The 27,265-nt window shown below is 54.6% G+C and overlaps 2 protein-coding genes across 2 annotated transcripts in view; one reads left to right on the plus strand and one right to left on the minus strand.

Moving 5' to 3' along the window:
• Positions 1 to 2,319, plus strand: part of VCP (valosin containing protein) — a 16,818-nt gene extending 14,499 nt beyond the window's left edge. Inside the window, exons 14-16 of the mRNA XM_026069182.1 lie at positions 766 to 921; positions 1,292 to 1,446; positions 1,871 to 2,319. Coding sequence (XP_025924967.1) covers positions 766 to 921; positions 1,292 to 1,446; positions 1,871 to 1,976 — 417 coding nt within the window. The 3' untranslated portion in view covers positions 1,977 to 2,319. The remainder of the gene's footprint in view (positions 1 to 765; positions 922 to 1,291; positions 1,447 to 1,870) is intronic.
• Positions 2,320 to 7,612: 5,293 nt separating this feature from the next.
• DNAJB5 (DnaJ heat shock protein family (Hsp40) member B5) lies at positions 7,613 to 27,144 on the minus strand. Its single transcript, XM_026069195.1, has 4 exons — positions 26,957 to 27,144; positions 20,758 to 21,002; positions 14,906 to 15,504; positions 7,613 to 9,131 (listed from the first exon to the last, which is right to left on the minus strand). The coding sequence occupies exons 1-4, from the start codon at positions 26,992 to 26,994 to the stop codon at positions 8,898 to 8,900; spliced, it is 1,116 nt and encodes a 371-aa protein (XP_025924980.1). The 5' UTR covers positions 26,995 to 27,144; the 3' UTR covers positions 7,613 to 8,897.
• Between the last annotated feature and the right edge of the window lie 121 nt (positions 27,145 to 27,265).

The raw sequence follows: 27,265 nt of genomic DNA on the forward strand, positions 1-27,265 counted from the left end.
AAAACAGGGAAGGAAAATGGAAGCTGAAGAGGAATCATCACAGTAAATTGGTACTGAACTTTATCACAGGCAAGAGCTATGTCCCTTTCCTGGGGAGCAGGCAAGAATGCAACCGACAGTGCCTTTAATCAGAGAAGAGCAGATGTCAGCAAGAGCTCAGGCTGTTTTGTGTCAAACTTACCTTTTCAGGCACTGTCAGGAAGGAAAGCTTGAAAGGAGGTTATGGCCCTACTCCATCAGTTGAAGGGAAGGAGGAGGGTTGTTGGTCCTGTCTTTCTGTGCCCCTTCTTGTATGTGCCTGTGCTCTGTGCTTCCCTCTGAAGTGTTGTTGCTGCTTTGTGTGGCAGAAGGGTCACTTGCTGGTGACGTGAAATGCACCTGCAGGTAGTGCTCTCTGCTTGTTACCTCCTGGGCTAGGAACTCCAAGGCATTACTGTGCTTTATAGCCTGACACTATTTCATTTGACCCCTCATGCTGACATCTGAGTGAGTGGTACCCTGAACCCAGAAGTCAGCCTGCTTCTCCTTGAGGATGAACAGTGCAGAGGCATTTGTGGCTGCTTAGCGGACTCTTCCTGAACATGTGAGGAGTGTGGCCTGCTGTTGTGTGTAGTTAACCTTTCCCAGAAACAAGAGCCTTCATAGCTCATCTTCTAAAATTGGTCAGAGTTAAGGTGGTACCTTGGTACCATGGGGATCTAAAGGCACCTTTTTGTCACCTGGGAGCGTAAGATATAAAGGACAAGCCTCCCTATTTTTTCCTAGGATGTCGACCTGGATTTCCTAGCGAAGATGACCAATGGCTTTTCGGGAGCTGATCTGACAGAGATTTGTCAGCGTGCCTGCAAACTGGCCATCCGTGAGTCCATTGAGAGTGAGATCAGGCGAGAACGTGAGAGGCAAACCAACCCTTCCGCCATGGTGAGTGAGGCACCTCTGAGCTTTCCCTGCTCGTGAGACATAGGCAGCCCACCTCTGCCCGTGGGTGAAATGTGATGAGTTCCTGCCTGTAATCTTCAGGTGGGGACGAGTAGGCTCTCGGCACAGAGCGCTGAGCTGGAGCACTTTGTTCTCTTCTTGTGGGAGGGTGAGGCCCTGCTAGTGTGCCTCATCCTTGGCATTACTCAGAAGGCCCCTGCTGCGGCTGTGACTCACTGTCTACTGCAGTGTCCCTCTCTATCCCCTGCCTTGGCTGGTATTGGAGCATCCTGGCCCAGAGGGAGGCTGTGGGCACGTGCCTGGCTGTAGAGCTCAGGGAACGCATCTCATCTGGGCCCTCTGTCCCATGCAGGAAGTGGAGGAGGATGACCCGGTTCCCGAGATACGCAGGGATCACTTTGAGGAGGCCATGCGCTTTGCTCGCCGCTCCGTCAGTGACAACGACATCAGGAAATATGAGATGTTTGCACAGACTCTACAGCAGAGCCGTGGCTTTGGCAGCTTCAGGTAACCAGGAGGGAGGGGGAGAGGGCAGTATGACTCAGCTAGCCTCAAGAGCAGAGTGGTGAGGGCAGCTTCTCAGCTGTGCACTGGGTAGCAGTCCCCTCTTCCACCACTTTTTTCCCTTCTCCTCAGTGCATGCAGCAGCTAACTGAGCCCAGGGCCGCTATAGGCTGCGCTACAGGCTGGTTGTAGCTGCTCCATTAGTGCTCTTGAAGGCCATCTACACTGAAGAGCCTTTTTCCTTTAATGCAAGCAACATCTGGCAGCAACACAGGCCTTTTGTGTGATCTGCTGTAAGGCTTCTTCCCGTTTCACCCCTCTGTCCTACTTGGCACCGGGGTGTTGGTGTGGAGGGAGGGGATTGTGCTGAGCTGTGAGGAGACTTTTGAACAGCATCTCTTCTCCCCTTCTGCACCACTGCACGCAGGTTCCCATCAGGTAACCAGGGAGGCGCTGGTCCAAGCCAAGGCACAGGAGGTGGCAGCGGGGGCAACGTGTACAGTGAAGACAATGATGATGATCTCTACGGTTAACTCGCTGTCCTCGGTGGACCAAACTGCAAATCAGGCCACGTTGTACAGGGAAAATCCAATGTTCAGTGGACTCTTGGCTTCTTCATTCCTCAGTCAGAACCAGTGTAGCTGCGCATCAGACTTTGTACAGGGAATGTTTTCTGCAAACACAAATCCACACCGATGTTCAGTTGGGAGGCAGACAGTGAATTAACAAGGAGGGGAACTGACTTAATTTCTGAGAAATTTCTGTTCTAGTTTATGTGGCAGAATCAGCAGCTTTAGCAAAGGGTACAACGCTAGCCTGTATAAAAAAAACCCCACAAAAATAATAAAAAAAAAATAAAAATCCCACAAAACTCTAGCCAGGCCCTGGCCATTCCTTTGTGAAAGTTTTCTAGTTAATGAGGTTGCTCTTCATTCTTATGTCTTTAAGTTCATGTTAACAGAAGAAAGGTACTGGTTTGGCAGCTGCTTTCCCCTGCTAGTACTTGGCAGCAAGTGCCAAATAAGAGAGCACCGTTGCTTGTGGCAGGTATCTGGTGTTTCTTCTCCAGTGCTAGCCGTGAGCTGTCACGTCTCCTGCTGCTTTGGCTCCTGGGCAGCAGCGTAGCCCAAATCCCTGTCTGTACTTTGAGCTCTGGTGCTCTCCCTGCCGGGCTGTTGGACTCTCGCAGGCAGGAATCCTACTCCAGCAATTGCCGTTTCATCCATCCTGCCTAAAGGCAGGCGCGAGAGGGTTCTTGGCCTGTGGCTGGAGTCTGTGGTGCAGCATGACCTGAGCATTGTTAGGGAAAAGAGGAGCCTCCTGCTCTGATGCTATAGACAGCATGTTCCTCAGGCTCTGCTGAAAGATTTCCTTCCCATTCAGCTGAAACAATTTGCGTGAGCCCTTGGGTTTCTGATGAAGGGCTTGACTGTTTTCTGTCAACCTCCTTACCTTCCCTTTGTTGCTCCCCGTATGCAGTAGCCAGGTTTTGATTCTGGTTCTTGTACTTGTCCTTCCTTTCCTTCCTCAGTTTATTTGCCCTTCTCTGAACTGTGAAATGTGCCTAGTTGTGGGATAACGTGCAGGGAGGGCTCAAGGCCGGCAGGAGCCGCTGTGCTGAGTGATGTGTTGCTGTCATGAACAGTGTTGCTGCAAAGACTGTAGCTTCAACTCGGCCACTTGCTGCTTGTCTTTGACTACACATCTCATGAAACTAGCGCCTGTGCTCACCCTCCAAGACAGGGCCAGAGGCTGGGTGCTCCTTTGACCCTGGAGAGCTGTATTTGCTTCTCCTTTCAGTGAGCTGAACCTGCAGCTTTGGCCACCAGCCCATTAGAGCAAGGGAGGTGTGTGTGGGGAGCAGCCCAGCGAGGGGGGAAAGTACCCTGATCGATGGCAGGAGAGAGAGTTAACTGGCCTGAGCAGGGAGGTTTCCCTCTTATTTCTGAGCTGCGTGGAGGGGTATTTGCAGCATGGGCTGCGAGCCTCTTCCTTTCCAGGCTTGTAGGCGAAGTCCTGTGGTTGGTGAGGTGTCCCTCACTGTCTGTCTCTCTAGGTCACCCAGGTTTGGGCTGGATTAGTGGTATTTGGGATGCGTAAGTGGACAAGGGAAGACCTGCTGTAACGGATGGGCTAGTGAGCAAAAGGGAGCCTGTTGTGTGAATGCAGAAGCAGTGGGGCTGGCTGGATATGGCCCAGCTCCTGAGAGCAAGGGGGAGATCCTGTTTGAGCCAATGGACCTTGGCTGTAAGGTGCACTGTTAGCTTTTGGGGAGGGTTGCGTGAACTGAGGCCTATGCAAGGATTTTTGCAAAAACAAGAGGCTTAAATGTTAGGTTGTGGTGCCAATGAGTATGGGAAGGTGCCTGCAGGCCTTCCGAGGCTGAACCTTGCTGGGGATAGTGTGTGGCAACCTCTGCTACTGCATGAACTGTGCAGGGCCCAGGCTGTAAAGACAAGCAGATCTAGACGGGCTCCATCAAGCCAGCAGGATTTAAGCGGAGGGGTGGGGGGAAGAGAGGTGAGGGGAGTCTCAAAATAGCAAAAAGATGGAATCACCAGGGAGAGAGGGCTCATTCCCTGTGACATTGTGTGGGTAGCAAGCGGGAGAAAACGCGCCAAAAGCGTGAGCAAACTTTGCTTAAATAGCATGAGCTCCTGGCAGAGACGGCAGTGGGATGCGGGGAGCAGACCCTGGGGAGGAGGGGCAGCCCCTGCTCAGGTGGGTTGGCCTGGTTTTAAAGGCTGGCAGAGCTGCCTGCCAGGAGCAATCTTGCCCTGTCCTCGCGCCAGCTCAGTTTATGTGGATGTGCTTAGTGCCGCCGCTCTGCCAGCGGGTACGAGGGTCTCCCAAACTGTTTGGAAAGCGCTGGTTGTCTCCTCCTGCAGCGGTGCGGTTGGAGATGCCCGAACCAGCTCTGCCCCGTCCATGCAGTGACACCTGCAGCCTCGGTGTGGTATTAGGGGCCTGTCTCTCTCGTAGGTGCGAGGCAGGGCGGCTTTGCGCCGGGCTGTGGTTCGCTTTGCCCTGCGCTGGCAGGGGCTGGGCAAGCTGAGCAGGGAGGGCTGCTGGTCCTTGCCCCATGGAGCGCCCCCAGGTCCTTGTCGCGGTACGTGATGCCTTTGGCCCAGGGCTGCATCGCCTCCTTGCACTTCTAGCAGCAGGGGAGAGAGATGCTGAGGTCTCTTGGCCTTGCAGGGTCTCTGTGCTATCTAAGCCCGATCGAAACAGGTGCTGGTTTTGCTCTCATGTCCTGCTCCTTCCCCCATGCAAGCCGGGGGGGAAACCAGAAACAAGCTGCTTTCAGACGATGGGTTCAGCCACCCTTCCCCAGCAGGGATGGTTGTCCTGTCCTTCCCCAGCACCGGGACCTCTCTCACACACATGTAAAAGCCCTCCCCACCTCTGGCAGCCGGTGGGTTTCTTCCTCCCTGCCCATTTGGGAACTCAACCAACCCTCCCTGCGCTCTGCAAGCGCTGCTGCCCTGGCAGCTCTGCATGCAGCCTGCTGTGAGCATCCCAGGCAGCCCTGGCCAGCACCAGGAGAAAGAGGAGGCTGGGGAAAGAGGCAGAGGGGTGAGCAGGGTGCAGGAGCACTGGGAGGTGAAACCCTCATCTTTCTTCCCCCCTCCCCAGCCTGCCCAATGTGGGATATGGCTTCTGGATGGGGCCAGCACCTGCGGGAGCTCTGAGAGCACCTTCCCCTACCCAGGAGCTGCAGTGGGTTTGCCCCAGCCTGTGTCCTTTCCCAATGGACACCGTGCAGCAGAGCCCTTTGCAAGCCAGAGCACTAGCAGCTGCATGGGCAAGAGCCCCCCTGGCTGCATGCCGGGGCAGGGAGCACCCACTGCACCCTTGGCCTGAGCCCGGCACCTTGCTGGGAGGACTGGGAAGCCCCAAAGGGAGCTGGGGAGATGAAGGGGCGGGTGGCTGGGATGGCCAGGACAGGGTGTCGCCCTGGATGGGGCTAGTTTAACTGCGGGGGGAGCTGAGGCCAGCCCCAGCACTGCTGCTGTGTTTGGCACCTACCTGCACCCTGCTGCGATGCACCATGCGGCCCCAGAGACCTGGTCCCCGTGCCCCAGCCCTACGGCCAGACCCCACAGGCTGCTCTCTTTATCCTTTATAGTTTTTATTCTGTTTGTTTTATTAATAATTTCATTTGGTGCGCAGCTCCAGGAGAGGCTGTCAGTTGTCTTATGTTTAATCTGTTTGATTTGAGCTGACCAAGCCAGAAAATAAATCGATACATCTGTCTATGCAACTCCCATCGACTTGCTTGTTTTATATGTCATATTCAACTATAGTATAAATGGGGTAGCACGGGCCATGCGACCCCCTGGGGGCCACAGCCCGGCTGCTGTGGGTGCAGGATGGGGGGAGGCCCACAACCCAAAGGTGGGGGTTAGAGGCTGATTCGTGGCTCAAGGGCTCGGGGCCCTCCTGCAGCACCCCCAAAATCTCGGGGCTAAGCAGGCTCACCTGCCAGCAGAGGGCAGGCGATGGCCACGCTCGGCACAGCCCATGTCCCCAAATCCCAGCCTGGGCCTTGCACAGCTGCCCCGTGGACATCCCTGTCCCGTGGATCTCCTTGCCCCATGGGCATCCCCTTCCTATGGACATGCCCACCCTGTGAACATCCCTTGCACCGGGCCATTCCCACAACATGGGCATCCTTTCTCCATGSGCAGCCCTTCCCCATGGGCAGCCCCACCAGCGCAGCCAGCCCCGTGGGGCTGCACCCTCGGGCTGTGTCGGCTCCGGCCACGTCCTGCCCAGCCACCAGCTGCTCCTGGCAACGAGATCTGTGTGGGCTTTGGGTTTAGCTTCAGGGTGATTTCACAGTGCTGAGCTCTTGCCTAAGATGGAGGTGAGAAACTTGGCACATCCAGGATGAACCTGGCCCCAGCGTCCCTCCCACCCCATCAAGCCCCTGCCAAAGCAAGGAGCCCCCTTCGCCGTCCCCAGGCTGCTCAGCCCCACTGCTCCCAGCCTCCCTCGGCCACCCCGACCCCCAGCCCCTCAGCGTCTCGGCTGGCCTCGCTCCTGCCCATCTGTGTTGCCTGCACCCCGGGGTGCCCCGATGGGACCAGGTGCCCCAATGTGGTGCATGYGGAGGGGCAGAGCCCTTCCCCGGCCCCGCTGCCAGTGCTCCGGCCGGCACAGCCYGCAGTGGGGTGGCCTCGCTCACCCCATGGGCACCCTCACTGCTGGCTCCTGCCCCCCTTGCTTGTCCCCCAGGTGTTTTTCTGCAGTGCTCCCTCTCCTTAGACACCCCCTGGTGCTGTGAAGAGGGGGGGTCTTCCTCGTCCCCAACGGCTGGTCCTGGAGCTACAGCCCCGGTGCTGCGTGCGGACAGAGATCTGGCTGGGATGAGCCGGCAGCGCAGGGCTGCGGCAAATTGCTACCCGAAGGGAAGCGATGGGGCAGAGATGGAGGCTGGGCCTCAGCTGCGCCAGCGTCCCTCACCATAACACATGCCAGCGGGATGTATTTTTTAAAATACTTTATTTTTCTCTCAATACTGACATTACAAAAAAAAATTACAAAAAAAAAAAAAAACCCACTAGAAAACATTCAGGTCTCATTGAAACTGAGAAAAACCAAGCAGCTTGCATCTGCGTGCTGACCTGTCTTCTCGCTCCATCAGTGTCCACCAGGGTTTCTGTGTCGAACTCAACAGGGAACAGCGGAGGGAAAAGGCGTCGTATCCTAACCATTCAAACTGGTCGATAAATTAAAAGCAGTGCGTTACAGTTTTCGCCTCCTCGTGACAAAGCCATTGCACAGGACTGCCTCCCCGCCGCCTATGATACACTGTACAGCTGTACACCTCGCGCGCCGCCTCGCTGCACGCGCCGTCCTGGCCCTGACGCCCCGCTCTAACTCCCGGCAGCGAGACGTGACCCGTGCTGGGAAGCGGCCCGGCTCCGCGTCACACTGACCGCCCCAAAGGACCCCTGTTTCAAGTCAGTGATTGCTCTTTAAAAAAAGGATTGCCAGGGGATTATTTTGGCACGGGTTTTCTTGGCCTCGGTTGGACCGGGAAGGCGATGCCACGGTGGAAGATGAGCTTTTTGAGCCGTACAAAGCCAGGTCAAACATGCCTCCCGCTCCGTAGGACCCCTCCCGAGAAAAATTGGCAAGAGGCAGAATAGGCCGACAAAGGTAAGAAATATAAAAATTCTCCTGATGGAAATCCAAAGTTTTAAAAAAATACAGCATTTAAAAACAAAACCACCAAGCAGATTGCCTCATGCTCCTCCCAGCTCCACCATAACGCCCAGAAACACCTCCTGAATTAATCATCTTCCCTGTAGAAAAATATATACACGTGCATTTCTCTTCCTATGAAAAGCCCTAAGGTTGAACTCAAACACTAGTGAAAAACCACAGCTCTGCTCACACTTGGCTCTGCTTTTGCACCTGAACTTGTGCTACACACATACTATGTTCTCACAGGCATGATGTTCATATGGCTGAACTGATCCCCTGAAAGGCAGGATGAACCACTCCAGGAAATCCAAAATGGGCAGAGAAAACCCTTATGGAATTGATCTAGCTATCTATATATACGTATAAAAAAAGCAGCAATGCAAATTCGACACATCTGAACAAGAAAGCTTCCCATCCTGGGCTCCCCCTTCCCTCCTGCTCGCTTGGGTTTGGGCCTGGCAGCAGGCACAGGAAGATGCTGGCCCAGCTCCACGCGGGTACGTGGGACAGACCCAGCCAAGACCTACGGCCTGAGCAGGGTGCAGGGGGACGGGAGGGACCGTCACCAAGTGCTTTGAGCTCAGCATTTTCATTTGGCACAGATGATGCTCGGTTGTAGTCTTGGCACAGGAGAGTGGACCACAGCAGGACTAAGTACCATGGTCCCAGGTTAGAAACAGTCCAGCTACAGTGGCCATCGTGTGCAGAAGCGATCCCTTTGCCATACGCACTGTTTCCTTGGCACCTCGGTACAGCCGGGACCTTGAACAGCAGCAAGTATCGAAGAGGGGAAGAGGAAACTAACATCAGGGGTGTGAGGTCGTGTAAAGTCCTATTTACACTGTGTTTAAATCCCTACAAGTCCATCCTCTAGTCAGAAAGTTGGCTTCAAAAGCAGGTGACATAAAAACCACAAAGTGATGTGCCTCCCTGGGCAAACAGCCCACGCCACTCGCTTGTGCAAGGCAGAAAAGCTGGACCTCTAGAAAACAAAAAAAAGGCTGGCAGCTAAAAGAGAGCTGCGAAGGGCTGGGCAGGAGCCCGCGCTCACGACCCCTCCACTGCTGGAGTAGAAAACAGGTCAAGAGGGGCAGGTGGGAGGGTGGGTTGGACAGGACCTTGGGAAGGAAGGTGGGTTTTTTGCATTTGAAAGTGCTCTGGCACCTCTGCTCCGCGCAGGTCGGATGCTGTGGCACGTGCGTTTGGAGTATTGCTGCTTGGAGAAGAGTCCCCGGGCTCTAGGAGCATGGGAGGTGTTGCTTGAGGATCTGTCTCGTCTGGGGGGCTATTCTGTCTGGGAAGCGGATTTTGAACTCCACGATCAAGTCTCCTCGCTGGGTGGGGGCCTTGGGGAAGGGCAGCCCTTCCCCGCGCAGTCTCTTCACTGTGCCCGGCTTGATGATGTCGTTGCAGGGCAGCGGGATCACCCGCCCGTCGATGGTGGGAATGTTCACGGTGCAGCCACACAAGGCCTGCGAGGGAGAAGAGAGACACGCCGTGAGCCGGGCTGCCTGCCCTCCCAGACCCTTAGCCCCTCCGCTCCCCGCGGAAACCCTGGCCTTGTCTGCGTGGGGAATCGCCAGCTACGGCTCCCAGGGATTTATCAAGGGAGCCCTGAGCACCCTGGCATGGGGGGAGCCCCACGGGGTTTGCCCTTCTCCCTTCTCAGCACCCCAAACAGCCGGGGGTTCTCCGAGCAGGCTAAGGATGAGGGACGAGGCATATTTACCTCTCAGAAATCACGCCCAAACCAGAGTAGCCTGGTCTGGCGTCACCTCCAAAAGCRTCCTGCCTGCCCATGGCCACGGCGGTGCACAGCCACCGCAGGACCAACCGCAACCACGGAAGAAACTGGGAYGCTCAGAGCCACCACCCTGAACCTGGCAGACGCTGTGGCTCGCCCTGGGGCACGTCACGGCAGCGGTCACCTGCCTGGGCACGGCGCTGCCAGAGCGGGACAGCCCGGGAAGAGCCTCTGGCTCCCTTGGGGCTGGAGCAGAGCTCCAGGACAGGGACGTCCCGGTGCCCAYGCCACCGAGCAGTGGGAAACGTGTTGCCTCCCTGCGTCGGGCACTCCCTGGATTATACTGCCTGGCTCTGATCTCCCTCCCAGCTTGATGGACGCAGCCCTGAGCTCTGCTCAGGGTTAGCAGCCTGGCTCATACTCGCTGGTGCAAGCCTGGGTCTCCACTGGTCCTAACCTCCTTGTGCTGGGTGCCGCGAGGTGCCAGGAGCTGTGCAGGAGGGGGAACCCTGGCCTTGCCRGGGGAAGGATCCCCGCTCCCCATCTACTGCACTCCCCAGGAGACACTGCCAGCGAGCGACCCGGGACTCGCAGCAACAGGGCAGGTTAAATTTAGCCCCCCTGGCCTCACCACCCAATCTTGCAGGGGTAACCGAAAATCCAGCTGAGATCATTGGATGCCTCTGCAGTTCATCAGCTGTCGCCCTTCGCAGCCCGGCAACTCTGCCTGGCACTGGGGGTTATCTATAGCACAGGCCACGGCTCCCCTGCCAACAGCCTCCAAAAGGCTACGCCGGCGCGGGACAGCGGTGCGGCCGTGGCGCGGCACCGAGGTTTCCTGGAAGCCAGGGCTCCGGAGGGCCTGTTCCCTGCCGCAGGTCCCTGCGCAGGCGGAGGGTCGAGTTACAGYATCATACCACTGCCCGCCGGCTATTTTTACCTGCCGGCGTCCAAGAAGGAAGCTGCAGCGAGACACCCCCCCCCACCCCCCGAACCGCAGCGTGCCCTGCTCCCAGGCGCCTGCCCTGCCTCCCCACGCTCCTCCGTGGCGGCGGGCTGCCCCGGAGATGGGGGGGACTGACCCAAGAGCTGATTTCCTGGGCTGCCAGCCCTATGCCCCGTCCTCGCGGCCGGGCGCTGCCTCCTGCAGAAGCCGGCAGCAGCCGGGAAGTGGGTGCTGCCCGGCAGCCGCAAGCCGGCCTGCATTAGGGAGCCACGTGACCTGGGAATGCAGCAAGAAAATCCTTGTGTCCTTAAATAACTCAGACAGCTCTGCCATACACGTGGGCAGCACCGTCTCCAGGCTTTCAGCAAGGGAGAAGGCTGCCGCTAACAAGAGGACTGCGGAGCGATACTTCTGGAAGGGGCGGATTTGCTGGGGATAAAGCCTCCGGGCGCTAGCGGTTGAGCTTCCCGGGAGAGGGGTCGGCGCAGCCTAGTCCCATGTGCTGCACACAAAGCGCTCGCCCCTCCGAGCTGGTCCTGGGGTGCAGCCCCTCRTGTCCCCAAGAGACACCCTGCCAAGGAAAGGAAGGAGGATGTGATTTGCTGTTTTGGGGGTGCTCGCAGGTGCCCACCGGCACGTACCGCGGAGGGCTGCACAAGTCCAGGTGTGCCGGAGAAAAGGTGTCTCTGGCTACAAAACGGGAAGCAGAAAGGGAAAGCAAGGGGTGGGGGGCAGGCATAGCAGTTAGACCTCAGGTTTCCAGCCAAGGGGGTCAAGGTAACAGTGTCCTTTTATCTGTAGCAGAAAAGCCACAGGCAACCTGAGGTGCTGCTTTTGCTATGCAGGATACAGGTCATCCTCAGGGCAGCCGCCTTTCTCCGCAATCCAGCACGCTTCTGCAATGCGATGGCACATTGGACTTGGGGAGTGCAGCGGGCACCTGCCTGCCCGCTCTCCTCTGCTCAGGCCTCACAGCAACGCGGCCAGCGGGAAGCTGGGCATCTAGTTCAGCCTCCAGAATGAGCTTTTGAGAGCAAAACAGGCCAGCAGAAGTGCAACTGGGATGTTTGCTCCCAGTCCCAAGGGACAGTGCTGGAAACAGCAAAGCAGAGAGCCCTTTGCATGCCCACGGTGCAGGCGTTGCACGTCAGCACCGTGTTCGCCCTGGAAAGCTGAGGAATGTGAGCAGAAACAGGCAGCAACAGTGAAGATGATAGACAGGATCTTAATGTTTCCTTCCTAGAGCCAAGACGCACCAATTAGAGGCGATTTCTCCTCCACCGTATGTTCTTGTTTTTAATTTTTCCTGCCCAACTTCACTGGCATTTAAGAAACTGGTTGTTGAAATAATACCAGTGACCGCAAGTAAGAGCGTGGAACACTGTGATATGCCAGCACGCAGCACTCCACCATACTGCAGGCAGCTGCTCTGAATCCTAGAAAGAGGCTCCGTTTATCCCTAGGTATTAAATCAAAGTGGGCTTGATAGCGAAACCTGCGCTGAGCTATGAGTGCAGAAATTTATCTAGGTCAGCAGCGGGCCCTCCTCTGCTTGCAATGAAGCCACAGGAGGATTTTGCCACTGGCACCAGGGCAACCCAAGAGCGTCTCAGCAAGGCTGGAGCACGGATGCTTCAAGGAAGGTGACGCCAGGTAAAGGATGCAAAACAGGCAGCTCCCAAGGGCAGGCATTACGCACACAGCCGAGGGGGTGTAACATCTCCATAAAGGTCCCTTCCGGCAGTGCTGCCTGAAGATCTGCCTCCCAGGAGACACAGACTTTTGCAGCTGTTGGCATAGCAGTGTCACTCCTCCCTCCCTCGGCTCCCACTGCGACGCGTGCCTGTAATTTTAAGAATGGACACTTCCCTGCAGCCCACGAGTCTCTGGGGAAGCCCTCTTCCACCTCATGCTTCTGCAGTGGTGAGTCAGCAGCTCCCACCGGGCAGCAACCACCCCACACTGCCCTGGCCAGGGGGACGGGGTGCCGAATGGGACGAGGATGCGAGCTCTGGAAGTGCCTGGGCTCAGAGACTGGAAGAGTTGCACCTTGGCCCAGCTTGTCTTTTGGGATCTCCTTGCCTTCATCTCCAGCTTGACCAAAGCATTGCTTGAGGCAGTCTAGGGTTAGAAGTTTATGGCTGCTGGGTTTTCTAGGTCAAGTGACTGCTGGTAGGCCGTTGCCTCCGCGGGCTGTGCTCTAGAGGGGTCTATGGGTTCAAAGAGGAGGACGATGGTCTCCAGGTTCCCTGCGGGAGTGCTGGAGCTGGGCAAGTTCCTACCACAGAGTGGACAGGAGTCCAGGTTCAGCATTGCCTGCTCCTGCTCAGGTTCAAGAAGGTGCCCGTAAGGAAGCATTGCCAAATGGACGCTGCACTGCCAAGTGCTCCAGTCACCCCTGTCCTGCTCCTGGGCACTGACTGCTCCCTGCCTGAGCAGGGCCATGGCAGGGATCATTGCTACCCTTGGCAGCAGGGTGCTGGCAAGGGGGTCTCTGGCAGAACTGTGAGTCAGATCACAGCACCGAACACCTCCCAGATCTCCCTGTTCGCACCACACTGTGCTGCTCTCTCGGGGCAGCTGAAAAGATGAAAGCTAAAGCTAAAAAAGACAGACTTGCAAGGAAGAACAGTGCAAGGAGAGCACTCAAGGCTACAGTTGTAGGCTAGGTGATGAAGAGGTCTGTGATTTATTCTGTCACATACTGAGATCGTGGCATATGGAGTTGGGGAGATCCTGGCATCTGCTCATGCTTCAGAGCACTTAAGCTACTTCTTCTCAAGGAAGATAAAAGCAGCAAAGCATTATCCTGCCCTGGCAAGCAGAAGGATGGGGATGGCAGCCAGTCCAGCAGCTTTCTGAGGATCTCCAGTGAGTTCAGTTTGCAGTGAGGATGGGTGGAGAACAGGAACTTCAGCTCAGAGATCAGGAATTTGCCTGGACCAGCAATTTCCACTAGTCTCTCTTTGTGACTGCATCATGCAAACCAAATGCCAACACACGCCCTGTTTATGGGCAGCTGGACAGAGATCACAAGTGTCCTGTGGGTAAGATGCTGCTGGGAAACTACTTGGTATGGCAGAGCAGGTACTTCCCCTGGCCCCAGCACCAGCAATTTTGGCAGGTCTCTGCAATAGCACATGGGGCAGGAATAGTTTTCTCAGGACTGAATGCTCAAAGGGCAACTCTGAGAGTCCTTCCTAGTCCAGGTCACTACCTGAGCAGCAAATGAACCTGGACTAACACGGACTGGACATCAGGACAGCCAGCTTGGGGTTAATTTTACAGATATAGGAATGCACAGAAGGAAACATCTGAGATATGGCATGCATGACTCCATAAATAATGCAGCCTCTCCCAAGTATTTCTGGAGTGGCCAGCAGAGTCAGCCACCACAGGAATAAACCTCTTTACTTGAATCCCTTTGCACTGTGAAAGAAATTCAACTCCCAAGTCTACAGGTTAACTTGAGATCAGTTTGCTTTAGTTTAGGGTTTGCATCCAGCTCTTCCTGACTCACGTGGTTCCCCCTTGCCCCCAGGACATCCGGCCATAGTCCCAGCAAAGGTGCAGAGCCATCGCAAAGCTCTTCTGACTTGCTGGCACACTAAAGAGCTCACATTTCCCTATCCTAGGTATGGCCCATTGAGCTGATTTCTATTAAATGCATCTGAGAGCATAAATCTGTCTTTGAAAAAAAATCAACTCATTAAGAAGACAGACAGCGTCTACAGTCTGAAAGGAACAGCAAATGGCAGCTGCCAAAAACGTCAATGTTAAATGCAGCTGCCAGCTGGCATTTATTAAAAGGTAGTTAGACAGCAGCAATGAACGGCACATCTTGTACTTGGGTAATCTCCCCTTCCTCTCCCACCTTCATACAGTTTGCAGCTCTGATGCATCAAGTCCCACTGTGATCTCCAGGACTGATAGCCTGAGTGTGTTGGATTTTGCTCAAAGCCAGGTTTTCCTGAATATTTTATTTATTGCCCTTTATCTAGAGAAGCCAGAACCGAAGAAAACAGCTGGTTTTGGCCAAAGCGGTGTCTGGCAAAGACTAGCTACAGCCTTTCTCTGTGTGGCCCTGCTTTCTGTCCATGTGGGGAGGTACCAGGCACTATCCAGGACGATAACAACAGCAGACTTGGCTACGTGAACAACTAGGGACCAGACACAAGTCAGCAAACTTGTTTTTTCCCTTGCTTCTACAGAGGATCTGGGCTGTCTTACATATGTCAATACCCAGTGTTGAAATAGAAGGACAGAACATATGGGGAAGGGGGGAAATGGATAAACACCACATTTATTTGCTCAAGAAGCAAGGCACATTCAGTAGGGACTGCAGTATCCCATGTCCTACACCCAGCAGGAAGGTTGAGCAGCTCTCCAAAACAGAGCATGAGCTGGTCTCTACAGCCCCTTTCTGCAGAGCTCTTTGCTCATGTCTCTCATGCCTTTCCTTACTGGTATGGTACAAGGACTGACTCCCATCTTGGCCCCATGTGCAATGACCCAGTCCCACCTCCCACCCCACGGGATTTCCCACTGACACCCACCTCTTTAAGACTGATGTTTGCAGTGTAGACTACATTCGTCCCGTCTCTCTTGAAGTGTGAGTGAGGCTTGTCCTTGAGGATGAAGACGATGTCAGCAGGGATGTTGTCTGGGGTGGCATCCCCTTCTTTGGGGAACGTGATTTTGGTTCCCTCCTTCCACCCCCGTTTGATGACAATGTTTAGGATCTTATCCTCTGTCCGCATGGTCCGGCCATCAGCATTGAGCCTCCTGCGGGTGATCTTCATCCTCTTGGTGGAGCCGTGGTAGATCTCTTCCAGGGACACCTTGAGCTCATGGATGACGGGTGGGTCTTGGACCTTCCTCCGTGTGTGCAGGGACTCCTGGTGCCGCCGGTGAACCCCGTTAATGCCATTGAAACCAAACCGGCCAAAGGCACCGAAAGGGTCATCATCGTCATCGATATCCATATCTTCCTGGTCAAAGCCGTTGAACACTCGGGAGCGGCTGCTAGCAAAGAAGATATCGAAAGGGTTGGAGCCTCCAAAGAAGGATGCGAAGGTGGCGTGGGGGTCTCCATGGAAGGTGTAGTGGAAAGTGTTCCCTGAGCCACCTGAAGAGCCACCTCCTGTTTTGAGACCTAGAGGAGAATGGGGAAGACAAGACATTAACACTCCCTGCCAAAAGCTGCTGGCTCTGCATGGCAGATGCAAGGCTGTGCTGGGGACCCATGGCACCTGTATTTTCCAGGCAGGAATGGGGTTGGGAGTATGATCTTCACTGGCTCCAGACAGCCCGTCCTGCAGCTTATTGTGGTGCTGGTCACCCCCTTCATCCCAGCTGCCCATGGAGAGTGTAGACCAGGGAGGGACCACCTTGGCCCACATCACAGTCCTGCCCCTACACCCAGCCAGCTCCATCTTAAAAGCTGTCTGGGTTTTGTTCTGCTATTCCTACTGAAAGACCTTTTTGGTTCTCTCAGCTTAAGTTACAGCCTTTTCATTTAAAATGTCTCCCGACTAGTCCATTTCCATTTTTGCCCACGGGCAAGCTTCCTTTTAGCCCAACTAGCTCTACCCCTCTAACTGTGTCTTTCTAATCTAAGCAAGCCAACCTCTTCTAGTCTCATAACACAGCCTCGTTTCCTCTGAACATACTAGCAACAACTCTAGCCAAACATCTTCCCCTTAGATGAGACTGGGTATGGCTGAGAAAACTGTCAGTGGCCTGGGCTGGAAGGTGAGCACAAGAACTAGCTGGCTCAGGAACAGGTCTGCTTGCAGGCTTTTGCTTCCTGGTAATGAGGATTTAAGCTTGTTCAGAGAAATCCTGCACATTAAAGGGGATGAAACATCCCACCAGACTTTTATCAGCCACTCCAAGATGCATTTGGAGCTGATCCACCATAGTCAATGTATTAGGTCTTTGACATCCAGTCAGTGCTGCATAAAACCCACCTTTGGGTGAACTATCTGCTCTTGCCTGTTACCCAAGATACCTGAGCTGCACTGACAGTCACGGCTAAAAGCAGCATATTTAGCACGTTAGAAAAAGCTTTGAACTCAGTAAACCACTGTGCAGTCAGGACTTTTGTTCGCAAAGCACATGGAAGTCAGCAGACCTGCCCTAGCTAATCCCTCCCGGCACAGAGAGGTGCGTAGGAGGGAAACAGCTCTCTGCACATTAGATCAAAGGGTCTGACCTGAGGTCCTGGCACTGATTTGCAAATGGAGTGAAGGTTTGGCATCACGATAGCTCTGTCAAAGCACTGTTACATCTACTTAATAGGAGAATCATTTTGCCTGGGGAGGTTTGAGGGCAGAGTTTAAACACATGCGTGTGCTACCTTCCCCTCTGCAAGACAAGGTCTTAGGGGTCAGCTGCTGCCACTGGAGTGGAAATCCTACAGTGGTATTTTTCCCAGCTGAAAGGGAGACTTTATAAAATGCCAAATGGCAACTATTCCCTTGGAAATCTCCCCTGACAGATCCTCGGCAGAGCCTTACATCACTCCAAACTCCATAAAGTCACAAGCAGCTGAGGCACAAGACAAATAGCCCCCAAAAGAAGTCACACCTGCAAAATCCCTTCAAGAGGGACCACAGAGGAGGCCAGCAGAACACAAGGAGCGGTGGGCAGACGGTCCGTGGCCATATACTCTGCAACACTATTTTTCACTAGGAGGGTCAGGGAAGGGTTAAAACAAGTCTAGCTCAAGGACTATTTTGGGGGCACGCCAGTGACTGTAAAGGGCTATTTCTGAAGGGCCGTCCCTTGTGCCAGCCCCCTACACTCCAAGCCAGCAGCAGGAGATATGAGGGGGACAACACAGAGCAGACAAATTTGCTGCTCTTTTCTGCTCGCCTTGATTGATGAATTTATCTTGTGAGGAGGAGGGCTTCTGCTTCACTTTGCACTCACTTGAGCAGGGAGTCTCCTGGCCCAGCCGGGCTCTCAGCCTCCTTGAAAGGTGGCAGCACTTGGACAAGCTCTCAGGTGGTTTGCAGCACCCCTTCCTTCTGCCCCTGCCCTGCTGGGCAAATGTCTGTGCTCTTGTAGAGCCTGTGTCGTGTGCTGCACAGGGCTCCTGGGACAGTTGGCCTCTCGTGGCCAGGAAAAGGCCTGTGCCATTCAGACTCCATAGCAGCCCTGCCAAGGAGGCAGTTTGGCCAGGCAGTTTGGCCTTAGGAAAGGGCTGACGGCGAAGGGGACGTTGGAGGCTGGCTGGTGCCCCAAGGCACGAGAGATGGGGAGAGTGACAACACCTCTGTCATGCCTCTCAGCTCAGCACCCTGGCTGCACAGGTCCAGTTTTGGGAGCTTCACCCTCTCCAGCCCGGTTCCCTGGTTGGACCTGGGCCACAGGGCAGGAGGAGCAAAGCCCATGGGACCCAGCTGACTCCGGTCAGTATGTGGGGCCCAAAGGCCCCTTGAAACGCTAACCGCCAGGCCACATCACTCGAAAAAAAGGAGTTGGTTGGAAAACAAAAGTGCATGTTGGCCTGTTGCAGGAGCAAGTGACTGGTCTAGAAGTCACCATCCAGGACCCAAACCTCTGGGACTGATGACAGTGTGTGCCCTGTCTCACGAGGGGTCTGGGACCAGCTCACCAGCATCTCCTGGGCCCTCCCTCCAGCCACAAAGCCTTCCAGGTCTTTCATCTCCTTTTTGCCCAGACTCCACACTTTGAGCTTCTGCATGGGCTCTCTGAGTATAGCCAGCTCAGACACAGTGTCTGCCTGCTCATGTGGCCGTAATTATGGAGAAACCCTTGAAGGGGAAGCTGGCCTCTCCCAGCCCAGGTGATGGAGCACATTTTGCRTTGGAAGAGGAATCATGAAAGGAAGAGGCAAGGCAGCTGATTATGGGCCAACATGGAAAGGCCACTGAGCAAGGAAAGAGTGGCAATGCCAACAGCATAACCACTTGTTTCAGGAATAACTAGGGAGTGGCTACAAGTCACAAGGAAATCTGTGTCTTGTTCTTGCTCACTAACATGAAAAGCTTAGAGGTGCCCGACAGCATGTGAACGGAAGAAAAATGGACAAAACAATGACCCTGACCACAAGTGCAATGGGAAAGAGACACAGCACTAATTCTGCCCAGGGCACTGCAGAGAGAGTCTGAGGTAACCACCACCAGTSACCAAAAACACCCAAGGGGTTTGGTTTTGCTTGTACTTGAGTCACATGGGACAGGTGCTGTGATCTTTTCAGGCAAATYCATGCCCCTCAAGAAGGGCTGCACCTGCTGCTAGCTATTCCAGCTTTGGGTAGTTCAACACAAACTCTGTGCCTGTGGTTTCTCTGCCAGGGTGGCCAAAGCAGGTGGGATCGGCTCCTGTAGCAAGGGCATTTCTCCAGGCCATGAGTGGAGCAGGCTCAGGCCGAGGCCAGTACAGGCTCTGGCAGCTTTGGGATCCACCAGCACTGGAGAAACCCCGGCAGCATGGGGCCGTTCGTCACCCAGGGGAGCCCTGAAGGGGAGATGACCACAGCAGTGCTGGAAATGTGCTTGGGCGATTACGCTCGTGGGTCTGGCCAGGCTGTGTGGTGTTGGCGCTGGGGTCACTGTAGGCACCGTGGAGTCTTATATTAGGGGAAGGAAAGAAAATTATTCACACAGTGGGGCCAGTGACAGAGAGGCAAGACCGATTTCAACCCCAGCCTCTCCATCCTCCTGACACTAGGGGGGTGGCTTTTCTGCTSTATTTTTTTCCCACTACTCCATTCACTTATTTTAACTGTCTTCGGCAATGGAGTTTCCACCTCTTCCTCAGAGAGCCACTGTCCATAACAGATTGTACAGCCAGGAGGTTTCACCTTTAAGCAACTGCTGTTTACCTTCACTTTAATCCCAAGACACTAGTCAGACCAATAGGAAAGCAGGGTCCAATTTCGACAGTGCCTCCAAGGAAAAGCTAATTTCTCACTTGAGATAGCTGCATCTAATTTTAGACAGCAGCAAATCACTGTGGTTCAGTGAGTCCCTTATAGCAGTGACATAATTAACTAGTTAAGCAACTGGTATAAGGCAACAGTGAGAGTGTGGATTGCCAGGCAAAGATTTTCTAAAGCTTTACACAGCTCTCTATTTTTGCTTAGATAAACCAGCAGGGAGTTTCGCCAGGTCTGTCTGTGCTTTCACACCCAGGAGCCTGATTTCTAACAGCACGAGGAGCCTCTGGCAACTTCTCCATGGAGCTCCTCAGTTCTTCCCTTAAGTTTCTGATGTTTCTAGTTCCCCAGCAACTTTCGAGCAGTGGATATAATTACATCAGTCAGGGGCAACAGTGTCTGTATCCTCCTAAGACTTGTTTGCTTACGAACGGCWGAGAGAGCCTTCTCTGTGCCTGCCAGGAGCAGGACCGGACTGATAAAGGTATCTCTGGCCACAGCATATTTCTGCTGGTGTCTCATAAGGGGATGCACCTGCTTGCTGGGCCTGCAGGAGGGGCTGCATCTTCCACTGAGCAGCCTGTTTATACCAGACCTTCTGATCTTTTAAGCACCCAAGTCCTTGGCTGATTAATGCAGATGCTATTCACTGCTCTCCTCACCCTCAGCAAATGGGGTTGCAGACTTCCATATTCGACTAATAAGGCTGTGTGTGGTGGAGCGGCTCTCCTCCTCCATGCCAACCGGGAGACAACAGCAGCCACTTAGTTTCAAAACAAGAACCTATTACTTAAATTGGGAAAGGCTTTGAATCATGTAGGTCAGCCTGTACCAGAGAGAAAAGTGGGAACAGCTCACCAATGGCACCTCAGAGCATGCTAACAGGGACCTCACAGAGGGGAAATCAAGGCAAAAGGAAAGGTTATCTGCTAGAAAATTTAGGTAAACTAAAGAGCTGTGTGTGACCCAGGAGTCAAACTTCTTTCACTTCTGTTTTCTCAGTAAGTGATTCAGCCTTTGGAGGCAGCACTACAGAGCTAAGAAGTGCCAGCTGGCTTCCTGACAGTCTGAGCGAACTACCTGGGGCTGCTAGTCATTGCAGGGCGATTCCTTGCCTGTCCTGCAGGTTGAGGGCAAGGAGAGCCTGGCCTGGCCCAGGGAGCGGGGCCGCGCGTTGCAAAAGTGGCTCTGACCTGCTGCGGAGCAGTCAGTGGAGAACTGGGTCGAGGGATTATTTCTGGCAGCGAGGCGAAGCGGCATCAGCAGAGCGTTTGTTCTCCCCAGTTCTGCTACTAGTAACCTTGTTTCGGAGGCAGGAATGAATCACGGGGAGAATTCCGGCCACGCCGCCTACGCCGCTGCGCGCCTGCTACATGGTAGCATATAAAAATGCTCCCTTGCCTATAAAAACCTACTTAGATCCAAACAGAGAACAATTTGGGATGCCTCTGCACCCAGGTCACCCCCGCCTCTGAGCAGGAGCATTGGGCACCTTACCTTCTTCCCCATATTGGTCATAAACGGCTCGTTTCTTGGGGTCACTCAGGACATCGTAGGCCTCTGCAATCTCCTTGAACTTCTCCTCGGCGTTGGGGTCTTTATTCTTATCGGGGTGATACTTTAGGGCCATTTTCCGATATGCTTTCTTGATTTCATCCTCGTTGGCTCCAGACTGGATGCCCAAAATCTTGTAATAGTCCTTCCCCATGACCGCGACACTGCCTGGAGCTGAGTATTTATTCCTGAAAGCAGAAAGATAGCTCTCTGTAATGTAAGTATTGCACTCCAGGAGCCAGAAATTGGACTAGCACACACTTATCATGGAGCTGTCTCTCCCCCCATTGCACTGGCCAACAACACCAGAGCCAGTTCAAGTCCACGTTTTCCTTGCAAGTGGCAAAGCTAAGCGTAAGGGTGCAGAGCAGCCGCAGGCAACATGCTAGCGCTGCAGGTCTAAGACACCCCTTGGCTCTGGGTTTGCCTGCCCAACCTGCGAAGCAGGGACAGAGGCGCTCATCTTCTGCGCAAAGCTTTCAGCCTTATGGACAGGAAGCACTAAGCCAGCACGCAGAACGATTATATGGACAACGACAACGCTAACGTCATGCGAGGCCGCTCGTAGGCGTGACCATTTCCCCCCGCAAGGAGCAAGGAGGGCTGTGCGGAGTTTAAATGTAGCTGTCTCCCCCCTCAGCCAGGCAGACGAAGGGCAGAGCTTGGCTCGCCGTCTCATGGGGATTCAGCGAGGAGAGGGATCTGTGCATACCTAACGCAACTCAGGGTAACGACTGCAACTTTTTAAGTGGTCGAGGCGGGTGGCAGCACAGACTGAAAACCAACAGAGACTGTGCTGTCACATTCACCTTAAAGGAACTTCAAACATTTTGTTTCTCAAAGCAATTGGCATTCAACTGGAGATAAGTGCTTCCAGCATGTCAGAGCGGTAATTTGTATTTAGCAGAGAGAGAACGAAGCCGTTAGACAGAAACATCTTGTGATGGTGGGAGGTTTTTTTCTAAAAAACACTTTCTAGCCTGATTTGCACTCCCTTTGAGTCTTCAACTAAATGCTGCAATCAGCCAGAAATATTAAGTGGCATAAGAGGTGGTTAAGTGTCATAGCCTGACACAACGCAGTGAGGTCAGAATAGAGAAGCAGCTCTCTGGATTCACTTTCTCCATCATGTGGGTGGCTTAGGACAGAGCCATGCCTATACTAAGGCATTGGAAACTCAATGGCCATAACCCAAGGAAGGAAACGGATGGGCAATTAATTCATTCCACAGGCATGCTGCTGGAGCAGCAAAAACCAGCAGAGTCATGGAAAGCCAGGAGAGCTCCTAGAGAGACACGAGACCAGCTACTCAAAGCAGAAACAACGGCAAAAGTGAGCAAGACCCACACTCTGCCAACAACTCTGACTTGCTCCTTACCCTTCAGTTTTCCAGCCCTGTGAACTCCTGTCCCTCCCGGACACGAGCTGCTTTGCCCTGCCTTGCAGAACACATAGCTCAGTGCTTCCTCCATGCCATGCTGTTCTCCAGATGTTGCCTCCAGCTTGTCCTCTGCTCTTGAATGCTTTCCGCTAAGCCGTCATGCTCACATCCCACTCCCTTCTCTAGTGCAGGTTTTGTGCTCTCTGGGCTCCCAACCCATCCTCACTCCAAACTGCCCTGTCATGCCCTGGACAGACCAACCCTGTCCCCAGCTGCTGTACTAAACAGTTCCAGCCCTTTGAGCCTCTCCAGTAGACTGATTTCTACATTGCTTTTGAGCCTTTGCCTTTCAGTGAGGTCATGCAGGTTACCAAATGCTCCCTCCTGTTCTGACTCTGTCCATAAGCTCCTGGTGGCCACCAGCTCTGATGAGTGCCACTGGGCATCATGCCCACCCCTTGGAAGTGCTCTACCAAGCCCCTGGCAGGGACGGGCAAGCCAGCCTGTGCTGGGCAACAACAGCCGGGGAGCTACTGTGGGGGCTTGGAAATGCGCCGTTTACCCAGCTATCTCAATGGTCCCATTGATTATGATGATCTGAATCACCAACTTGTGCTCCCTCTGTGCTAGCCACAGTGCAGGCACTTTCCATTAGATCTGGAGGAAACAGCAATGGACAAAGAGCTCAGTCTAGGGTCAGGCCCACTGGGACCTTCACACGGACGAGGGCAGGAGGGTGGTTTATACCAGCAGGACGTCAGGCACTTGCTGGAACTGCTTGCCCCACCAGCCTCAGGGGCAATCGCAGAAATCAGAGGCAACACTGAAGCCTAGCACACCAGCACCAACGCTGTGCCGCGCTATTGTTAGAGACACAAGAAGGCCTCTGGAGGCGTAAAGAGCATCCTACAGCATCTCCATATCCAAGCTTCTAAATGCCAGCACGTTTCTGTACCAACACAGCCTCCAGCAGGAGCCCTCCAGCTTCTGTGCAAAGAGCAGCCGTATTTAACAAGCCCACACAGACATTACGAGATGCTATACCCCGTACCCACCACCGTCTCTGCATCTGTTCTGATGACTCCTAGGGTTCTGCCCTTTCCACGTGACAAGAGGACTGCAAGAAGCCCTGAATGTCAGCCTCAAGGGTCGTTTTCTTAAGGGCAAGCAACCAACACTACCCAGACAACTTGGTGTTACAGATTTTCTTCTCCAACTTCCAGCTGGGTGACTGGGCAAGACCACAGACACCCTCAGCCCCTGGCACAGCTGCATGCGTTCAGAGCGCTGCTACACAGATCATCGTCTCGCTTCGGCCACATGCCTCTGCCCATCTCTCTGCCCAGCTCCACTTTTGCACTAAATCATAAAAATAAGTCATTACCATAACTGTTATAAAAGGTGATGTGAGTAAACCCAGCTTCACTTTGAGCTGAGCAGTCAAGGTTGGCTACTACTTGTCCGCTGACGTGCAGTAACCTGCTGATCCCCCCCAGATTCCTCAGTCTAACACCTCCCGGCTCCCCCCTCTCCCACAACAGCCTCTTGCGTCTGTAGAAGCTCCTTATAAACGCTTAGAAAACCACTTTGGTGTCCTCATTGCCATGGTACATACAAGAGACCTGGCCTTGGCACACCAGCTGTCTGATCCCTGTCCTGCAGACCGGAGCAGCCTTGTTCCCTGGGATGCCATCCTTGTACAGTGCCAGACAGGACTCAGACCTTGACTGAGCTCCTCGGCACTCAGGCAAATCAAGGGAGACCACCCCCCGAGCTGGCCACTGGCCTGACAACAGCCCCTTTCTGGATAACCTGGGGAAAAAACTCCTCCCGAGCAAGGTCAAATGAGGCAGCGCTGAAGGCAACCTCCTTTTGCACCCTGATCAGATCATGGCCTGAGGCGTGGAGATCAGAAACATTAGATTTTATCTGGGTTGCTGTTACAACAGAGGCCAGTTGCTGCTAGCAGGACCTACACCTGTGAGCTAGCGAAACGCACGGGGCACGGTGCCTGGCTCTGACCCAGCACAGCCGTATCCGACAGCATTACCGGTCTTTCCTACCCGCCTGACACCCCACAGCAACTCTTACAAAAGGATGGCCCAGCCCAGACAAACCAGTATTTTCTCCCTCAAGACCTCCGGTCTTCACCGTTGAGAGGTCCTTGGCACGGGGGGATGCCTGCGGGGGGATGCTCTTGGTGTCACGGTGTGAGCAGAACCAGACACATCTATGCAAAGCCGATATCTGTCCCATGCCCCAGCGCTGCYGAGGTCCTAAATCACACAGTACCTCATTTCCCAGTCTAGTCACCTGGTGCTGTCTTCCCCAGCAGCCCGCGTCAGGCTGGAGGGCCGGAAAGGGAAGGAGAGGGCAGGCAGGAGCTTTGGAAGCTGTGAAGTCTTTCGTCTGGCTCCCAGCTGGGCTCGGGGAGGCTTTCTCAGGCCCGCTGGCTATGATAAAGCAGCTGAGAAGCAGCCTCGCGCAGCAATTTACTATGACGAGTCCCAAAGACAATTAGACTCCTGCAGGTGACCTGGTGGGTTAAGCCACGCTTTGGAGGCGACACTCACATGCGCGGTGGTAAAACACGACTCTGTCCCTGCAGAGCTTTCCTCCCACCTCCCCAGGATCAGCTGTGCCTCTCCACAACTCCTCTCTCCCATTCTGCTCAATCATCCTTTCCTGCCTTCCCATTTAACCCTCTAGGGAGCAGGGTGAAGATGCTGCAGAGCAAGGGGTTTCAGACAGGCAAGTGATTTCAGCACCTGCATTCACCTTCCAAGCTGCGACACCTTATAAAAACGTGCCATGTTCAGAAAAGCCCCAGAAGTCCAGCTGTGGAGAAAACCACAGGCATCTCTCAGCTGGTGACCACACTGCTGAGATAACCCAGCATCTATTCGCCTCTTAAAAAAGAAATTCTTTGTTCCAGCCCTTCACATGACATCAGACCATGCAACCCCTGGATCAGCGAGCCAGCTGAATAGCAATCATTTGACATAATCCTGCTACTTTATAGTCATGTAAGGGAACAAACCCACACAGATAGTGCCTTCAGTAAGATTTTCCATCTCGGACTGTAAGGTCACCGCAGGATGACAAGTGATGCCAGAGGATCACGCATCAGACAAAGACGGGCACTGACAGGCACTTCGGGTCATAGCGCGTTATTCTTCAGTAATGAGAACACAAGCACAAGACACAGAAACCCACTTACCGAAACTTTACAAACACATTCAGATTCCAAGCTGACATTTTTAAAGGCTCTAATTTTATTTTAAACATCACACTGGCCACAGGCTCTTCACCCCTACAGCGCCGACAGCTAGCGCGTGCCCTTCTGGCAGGCGCCGGAGGTGGCACGGGACGGAGAGGAGGAAGCCACCGGGCACGCAGCGTATACGCGACCGCAGCGAAGCGATGCTCTGCAGTTGCTATTGTGGCAGCCTCTCCCCGGCTCCTTCAGCACAGAAAAGGGAGGTCCTCGCCAGCGGAGCAGCTGCGGGYGGCTCTGAACTCTGCTCTGAGGACAGCCGACGCAGCTCCGAAACGCCAGGGGTGGGTGGGTTTGGCTGCAGGGAAGCAGGCGTCAAAGCGGTTCACCGAGCAGCCTCCGTGCCTGGCGAGCAAGCCTTCCTTTGTGCGCTTCCTAGCAGCGCTCAGCCATCCCCTCCCCGCCACCRAGCGGGGAAGAAACCGTTCAATGAAGTCACTTGACAAGCAGTAATTTTCCTCTAATTGGTTTCTTGGTGCTTTCTTGGACTGAGACACACAGAGGAGCACCGGGCTCTCTAACTCAGGCTGTGAGTTGCCATTCACGACTCCCAGATTAAGACATTTCYGCAGCCAGCTCAGGCATCCTTCCCGCTTCCCAACCTGAAGCCGCCGCGAGACGCCCGACCCTCAGCAACCCGTTACCTTAATGTCCCCAATGCAGTCACCTCCTGCAGTAAAGCAGGTAAAGCAGTGAGAACAAGGACCCCAGTGTCCCTGGGTTTCACCAGAAATTAATTGCTCGCTGCCTCAATTGTGTCAGGGTTGCTGCACCCACAAGGCGAATCAGAGAGGGAGAAAAGTAGGACGGCAATGATGCACGAGTCGGAAAAAGTAACGTTAACTGTTTTGCACCTTCCCATCTTTCTCCTTCAGACTCACAGGAGTCTCCGTTTCCCCCAGGCGCCAGCCCTGATGCCCCGCACTTGAGCAGAAGGGGGTCTGAAAGCCACGATCCCATCAAGCGACTCTAACTACCCCCCACATGCTCCTAATTCTTCCCTCGTTGGAGCTGGGCACCGGGACGGTGCCTCCTCCACGCTGAACGGCACAAAACCTACTTCTGAGAAGTCACCTTCACGCACGCATCTATGCCTCTCGCAGCAGGGCACCCGAAGCACGCCAAGGAAATTCAATGCCGCTGCGTCCCCCCGTCACACAGTAACTTCAGAGCATCCTCTCCGCGCACACAGGCTTCCTGTAACCCATGCTGCCCGTCCCCGAAACAGGGAGCACCAGGCTCCCCCAGACGTCGACCCAGACATCGCCTCAGGTTTCCCACCTGAGAAACAACCCTCGGGGAGCCAGCACCCGGAGAGGTGACGGTCCCCACTCCAAAGCCACCGCATCCCCAGAGATGGGGCTCCGGTCGCACTCCAAGCACCTTGCCTGAGTGCAGGTGGTGCCGAGCGGTGCTGCCGGGCAGCGGCCGCCCAGGGAAGCCCGGGGGCCGGTGCCGGGAAAATGCCGGTGCTCGGTGCGTACCTCTCCGCGCGGCTCCAGAAAAGCAGGATGGCCGGCATAGCAGCGCTGGGGCAGGCAAGCCCAAGTTTGGTCAGGCACAGCAAGGCAGGCTCCGTGCGCCAGGGCAGGCAGAGCCACCCGTGCCCGTGCTGGCTGCCAGCCGCAGGGAACCAGCCAGCAATGTCATGACTACACGCAATGAATCATCCCTTCCCCGGGCCCCCACACGCACCGCCTCCCCCTCCCCACCGCCAGCCCCACTGGGGTGCTGGCACCTGCGTGGGGACGGGGTTAACCCTCCCCTCGCTGCCTCTCCCTGCACGGCCCCCA

Source organism: Apteryx rowi, unplaced genomic scaffold (genome assembly GCF_003343035.1).
Source record: "Apteryx rowi isolate R43461 unplaced genomic scaffold, aptRow1 scaffold_289, whole genome shotgun sequence".
Taxonomy (NCBI): domain Eukaryota; kingdom Metazoa; phylum Chordata; class Aves; order Apterygiformes; family Apterygidae; genus Apteryx; species Apteryx rowi.

Excerpts from the sequence above, each read along its gene's own strand:
- DNAJB5 (XM_026069195.1), bottom strand. The coding sequence starts at position 26,994 with ATGCCGGCCATCCTGCTTTTCTGGAGCCGCGCGGAGAG. Across the intron at positions 21,003-26,956 it reads TTCTGGAGCCGCGCGGAGAG|GAATAAATACTCAGCTCCAG; the intron begins GTACGCACCGAG and ends TTCTGCTTTCAG. Across the intron at positions 15,505-20,757 it reads TGACCAATATGGGGAAGAAG|GTCTCAAAACAGGAGGTGGC; the intron begins GTAAGGTGCCCA and ends ATTCTCCTCTAG.